Source organism: Arachis ipaensis, chromosome B04 (assembly GCF_000816755.2).
Source record: "Arachis ipaensis cultivar K30076 chromosome B04, Araip1.1, whole genome shotgun sequence".
Taxonomy (NCBI): domain Eukaryota; kingdom Viridiplantae; phylum Streptophyta; class Magnoliopsida; order Fabales; family Fabaceae; genus Arachis; species Arachis ipaensis.
In genome coordinates, this window is record NC_029788.2 from 82,364,675 (window position 1) to 82,370,722 (window position 6,048).

Consider the following 6,048-nt stretch of genomic DNA (forward strand, 5'->3'; position numbering starts at 1 on the left):
GTCCCCGTCGGATATTAGGATATCCGCAGAGTTTGAAGGAATTGAAGAAATAAATAAGAAAAAAATTAAAAAGAAAAAAAAATCCAATAAACAACAACAATTTCACAAAAATCTCAATATTATGATCCAATTTTACAGTAAAAATTTAAGAATCCAAACTCTAATTCCAATTTTCCAGCAATAGAATCTAACTCTAATCCAAATTTATCAATCAACAAAATCTAAAACCTAAACATAAACTCAATTTCACATTAACAGAATCAAAACCCTAAATCTAAACCTAGTTCACATAAACAGAATTTAAACCCTAACTCCAGTGTCCCAATTTCATAGCAATTTTATAAATTAAAAATCAAAACATATGTGAAAACCAATTTAATCAATTAACAGAAACATCTAACTTATTGCAAGGTGGCTGACCACGGAGACGGAGCACAGTCGTCATCATCTTTGCTGAGCAGAGGCGATGCAGAGTCGTGGTGGGAGAGGCGTCATCGGCGTCGTGGAGCAGAAGCGTTGCTGGAGGTAGCTTGTCATCAACGTTGCAGATCTGAGGCTTCGTTGCAAAGCAGAGGTGGAGGCGGCGGTGAAGCTAGCAGCAAGCAGTGAGCAAAGTAGTGAGAGGAAGAGTGAGCGGCGACAGCGATGGAAAAATGTGAGCGACGATAGCGACAGAGGAAGGTGAGCGACAGCAGTGACAGAGGAAGGTGAGGGACTGAGAGTGAGAACGCAAAGATGAGAGTGTGAGATGACTGTGAGAGAGGCTCATGTGAGAGAGTGAAGTGAGTGAGAGAGGCGCACAAATTATGGTTTGAGGAGGTAGGATTTCATCAAAATTATATATATATGAGGGTTATTTTTGTAATTTTATAATCACGGGTAATAAACGGATACCCATGGGGCAAGGACCTATCCCTTGCTCCCGCCCTCCTCGGAAAAAAATGTCTCTAAAATCTGTCCTCCGACAGATAAATCTCCGCGAATATCCGTTCCGCCTGAAATTTTTGCCATCCCTAAGCAACACCCTCAATCGATTTTAATAGATTATTGTATTGTTAGAAATCCTTAGAATTAATCTAACGGTAATTATTGTCGAAATAATCATAGAGATGCTTTTGATAACTAAAGTATATTTCTTATATATTGTTTCGTAAATCACCTGGGTATCGTATATACCAAATTCTTATTGCATGCAGATGTTTAGTTACTGTGTTAGTGATGACGCTAATATAATAATAAGAAAAAGTATATGGAACCAAAAGGTGATCAGCCAAAAAATAAATAAAACTGTTTAATTAGAATCGCTTTTTGAATAATATATTTGAAAATTGCTCCTGGGATCACAGAGCACAAACCAAAACCCAATTTTTCATGGAGCCCAAACACATTTTGGCTGATTTTTGACTGATATGCTTTTGGTTCCTTAGTTGTTCTCTAATAATAAATATGAGAGATCAGAAAATATATATATAATTTAAAACGAAGGCTACTTTATTAGTACTGGCAAGACCAGAGACGTGTATAATATATTTAAGTGCATATTGAAAATGCAAGGAAAGTAGTAATACAATAAAGAGAAATTGGAAAACAAAATACTTACGTCAAAGTACTGGGTAACTGAGTCTTTATCACTTCTTACAAGAAGGGTTACAGAAGAAAAGGTGTACAAGCACTACAGCACAACATTTTATGCGGCTGATTGATTTCTGGTTACATAGAGAAACATTCTTTTGGTTTTTTGCTTTTATACCATACCATATTTTATAGTATGAGATATGTTTGGAATTGGAAGATAAGATCAGGGTTCAAACACTCATGAATGAGTTTTGTATAATGCTTTCACATCAAACTCTTCAAGAAAAACTTTACCACATACTTATGAAGAGGGAATAAACTAAATTACAATTGTGATCAACAAAGGGGAAATAGTTGGGGACGAAGCAAAGGAAGAGACCAACAATAAGCCTCTATCCAGTTCTCTTTTGGTGTAATTTCCATGATGATCTTCTTTAACATCCGAAGTGGAGCCATGACACCCCATTGAACCACCGGCCGCGAGGCAAGACAAAACCCTCGCCGCTTGTTCCCTAACCGGACACTGCTGCCTCTCCTCCGCCGAAGCCGTCTCCTTGGACGGTACAATCCAACCAACATTGTAGAGTTCGATGAGAACATTGATAGGGAAACAATGCCTCTCTTGAACATATATAAGTTTTCTCTTAACTGTTTTCTGAGCAGCATGGCATGATACTAAACTCTTATGTAGCATGTTGGAAAGGTTTGTTATTGGTTGCCATCATCATGGTCATAATGAGTTAATGACTGCAATTATATCAATCCTAATGCTTTTGGAATAATTCTAGTGTGCAATAAAATAATGCTTGAAAAGAAATTCTTTAGTTCCTCTTTATTAGTTTAGGGTGGCGGATGTCATCATTAGAGGAGTAGGCTTTATTAGTTGAGATCGTATGAAATTAGTATAGGGCAAGAGCTACAAGGTGTCTTTAACTCTTTATGATCTATTATGATAACTTGTCTCATGCTTTCACTATATGACCCACGAAGTTTCTCTTTTCCTTTTAAAACTTCAAGGAACGAAGTGAATCACCCATCTGAGGAAACATAAAAAAGAAAAAGAACCGTCTACTTTATTATACTCTTTAAATCATCTATCTACTTATATTATATATATACATGAAACATGATAAACATATTTTTTTCATTATCCCCGGTCTAGTTCAAATTTTATCATATTATGTGTTCGGTTGTTCGTGGAGTCGGTCGGGTGTGAGGTGTGAGTGGTGGATTATTGGGATCTAAATACGAGTTTTGAGGCAGAGAACTGCACCACCGAGTCGTTGGTTTGTTGCTGTAAGACCCAAGACTTTTAAAAAAGTCTTATCTTAAACTAATCTCAAATCATATATTTATTTACAGTTTTATTTTCAGAAAATCAGTTTATTGAAAATAATTTGAAGCAATTTTGATTAATTGGATTTAAAATAAATTAAATTTTATCCAAACTTTATAATTATGGATTATTTTACTATTTACAATTTAAAGTTTTAGAAATTCAAAAATTGAGGTTTGGCTATTCAAAATTAGAGTTTTATCTAATTCTACAACTATTGAATTATTTCTATATTTAAATTGTAAAGTTGGTAGTTGTGAAATAATAAAGATTTTATATGATTTGGATAAATAAATAATATTTTAAATGTTAATACTGCTATCTTGAAAAATGAAGAAAATAAGTATATTATCTTTAATTATTTGATTTGGACATTTTATTGAAAATAATTTATAAAATTGATGAGCAAATAGTATTTTCTATATACCATTAGTGTTGGATTTAAATTAGGTCTCAATTTCTTTAATATTCCTACTTTTATTTGAAATTACAAACTTATCCTTGTACCTAATTTTACCATAATCCTAAAACTCAACACACACAACCCTAACCCTGAAAAACCCTAACCCATGACCCGGTTCCCCTTCTTCCCCCCTTCCCCTTCAACAACACAACGCACACACTCAAAGGAAGAAGAAATGGAAATAAGGAAAGGGATGAGAGCAGAGGGGGATCCGAGAGAGAGGCCCGAGCCAGCGCCGGTGGGCCTCGCCGTCGCCGCCGAGCTGCTCGCCACTCGCCACCATCGTGTCAGCGCCTCGCCGCCGTCATCCTCGTAGGCATGGAGGAAGCCTTGCTGCCGCTGCTACCCGTGAAGCCGACGCCACCGCGGGTCAGGACTCAGGCAAGAGAGAGAGAGAGAGAGGACTCGTGAGGGAGTCACCGCGGGAAGGAGTTCGCCGCCGTCGCCCTCACTGCGTCGCCGTCGTCCTCGACACGGAGCCAGCCGCCGTCGAGCTTCCATAGCCACCATGTTTCACCGTGGTTGAGGGCGTCTCCACCACCGCACCTTGGCCGACGGTACTGCCGATCTGCTGCTTCGCGGTGCCTAACTGGAGCTTCTGTTGCTGTCGCCGGAGATCGGTGGTTGCCGGAAAACACCACTGTTATCGCTGCCGGAGAAGGGAGCTGCATCGCCGGAGTTCTGGCCGCCAGAAAACCTCACCGCCGTCGCCGGAAAATCCTGCCAGTAAGGGTTCAAGTTGATCTTCATTTCCTTTGGGTTTCCGGAAGCTTCATTGTTGTTGTATGATTAGTTTCAGTTATCATCGCCAGAGGTCTGGTCGCCGCCGCCACTCGAGGTGGTTACCGGGTGCTGCCGCCGAACCGGTTCGGAGACTGCCGCTGTTTCGGTTCAGCCGTTCCTTCTTCATTCGGTAAGCGTTTTCCATTTGAAAGCCCTTTAGATTATTGTTCTGATAATTTAGGCTGAGGTGTTGTGGCGTTATTAGTCGTAGGGTTGTGTATCGATTGCTTGCGTCATGTGCTCGGAGTTCGCGACTGCTTTATTTCGCCAGTTCAGTAAGTATTTATGTTTTGGAATGTCTTGCGTTAGTATTCTAGTATGTTTGGTTATAAACTCTGAGGTTTGGTAACGTAGGTTTGAGTTCTGTATGTTGAATACCGCTTTTAAGTTGCTGTGAGTGCTGCGAAAGTGATCAGGGGTTGAGTTTGTGGATTGCTGTTGAATTTGGTTGAGAGCAAACGTTTCGTAATGCATTTTGGGTTATGGTTTCGACGAGTCGAGGTAGGGGCTTTTTATACAAACTGATTTATTTTAAAGTTGAAATTGTTATAAATAGATATGCTATACAAAATGTATTTCTGGTGGTTATGTGAGTCTTATGAATTGTCTAGTTTTATCTTGAATGAATATGGTTGCCTGTTTGATAGTAACAATGTCTGATTATGATAAATTGGAGATTTCTGGATTGGTTGATTTGAATGATTTTTGATAATTTGAAAGTTGAGTTTTGTTTTATTAGAAACTGATTTGGTCTTGAACCTGTTAGAAAGAGTTGATGATTGGTTTTGTTGGGACTCGAAAAGGGTGGCAAAGTCCAAGTTTTAGGGGAGATGCTGCCGAAATTTCTAGAAAATCTGAGATTTTGATTGGAATTATTATTTTGGAAAAGAATGAATTATTCTTTGACTTAAACGGTTGAGAAATAAATTATGTTTGAACTTGCCTTATTAGAAAAATCTCTATATTTTTGATGTAATTCTTAAGAAAGGAATTATGCCTTAAAAATCAATTTAAATATGATTTTTTTTGTTTTGGAATTTGATTTACGTAAACAGATTTTGGAGGGGTTTTAATGGATTTAAAATAAACCTGGTTTTCAATTAATCTATTTCACTTTACGACATTTAGGAAGAGCTTGAAGTATTTTCTGGAACTTTGATTTATTAAAATTGAAACACTTCCCGAGCCCTTGGGAACAGATTTAAGAATGAAACTGAAATTGGTTTTCGGTTTAAAAATGATTTTGTTTTGGCTTAAGTTTGGTTGGTCTTGAAATTGGTTCGGAATAATTGAAAACACGATTTGGTTTTGGGTTTAAACCCTATTCTATTTATTCAACTCAAGAAGTTAAAGTTTCGGAGGTTTTCAAGGAATTTAAGAAATGAGTTAGGTTATTCTCCCCTGAAGTCTTGAGACTCTGCTGAGGAATCTTACGACCAAATCTTGATTTAGAAATGAATGATTTAGAGTCTTTCAAAGAGATTTTTAACTTGGCATGGTTTTGAGATTTTTGGAAGTGTTGGAAAGATGTGGAAAGTGGCTCCGTTTTGAAAAGTGATTCTTGGTTAGCTGTGATTTAACTATGTTTGTTATTTAAAAGTAAATGGGCCAAGAATGATTTTGAAATAAGATATTGAGCATAATTGATTGTGGATATAATCAAGATTGATGAGTTATTGTTTGGTAGGCGTAAGGGCCGGGTTCGTCCCGCTTATGCTGAGAGATTTGATAATTGACGAGATTGTTGATAAGTCGCTTGCGCCTGGCAAGGACGGTGGTTAATCCCGCTTGTCGAGGTTGCAGCGCTTGCGTAAGGACGGTGGTTAATCCCGCTTACGTGTAGATGTGAGGTCGGAGGCAAAGTATCCCGCTCACATCCTTTCGGATCACA

The 6,048-nt window shown here is 38.0% G+C and overlaps 2 protein-coding genes across 2 annotated transcripts in view; one reads left to right on the plus strand and one right to left on the minus strand.

Moving 5' to 3' along the window:
- Positions 1,597–2,273, minus strand: LOC107637849. The gene has a single exon (XM_016341131.2). It carries the CDS (start codon positions 2,239–2,241, stop codon positions 1,912–1,914), a length of 330 nt encoding a protein of 109 aa, XP_016196617.2. The 5' UTR covers positions 2,242–2,273; the 3' UTR covers positions 1,597–1,911.
- Positions 3,693–6,048, plus strand: part of LOC110271521 — a 5,617-nt gene continuing 3,261 nt past the window's right edge. Inside the window, exons 1-3 of the mRNA XM_021122477.1 lie at positions 3,693–3,755; positions 3,902–4,100; positions 4,168–4,287. Coding sequence (XP_020978136.1) covers positions 3,693–3,755; positions 3,902–4,100; positions 4,168–4,287 — 382 coding nt within the window. The remainder of the gene's footprint in view (positions 3,756–3,901; positions 4,101–4,167; positions 4,288–6,048) is intronic.

Coding starts and splice junctions, on each gene's coding strand:
- LOC107637849 (XM_016341131.2), bottom strand. CDS start 2,241: ATGCTGCTCAGAAAACAGTTAAGAGAAAACTTATATATGTTCAAGAGA.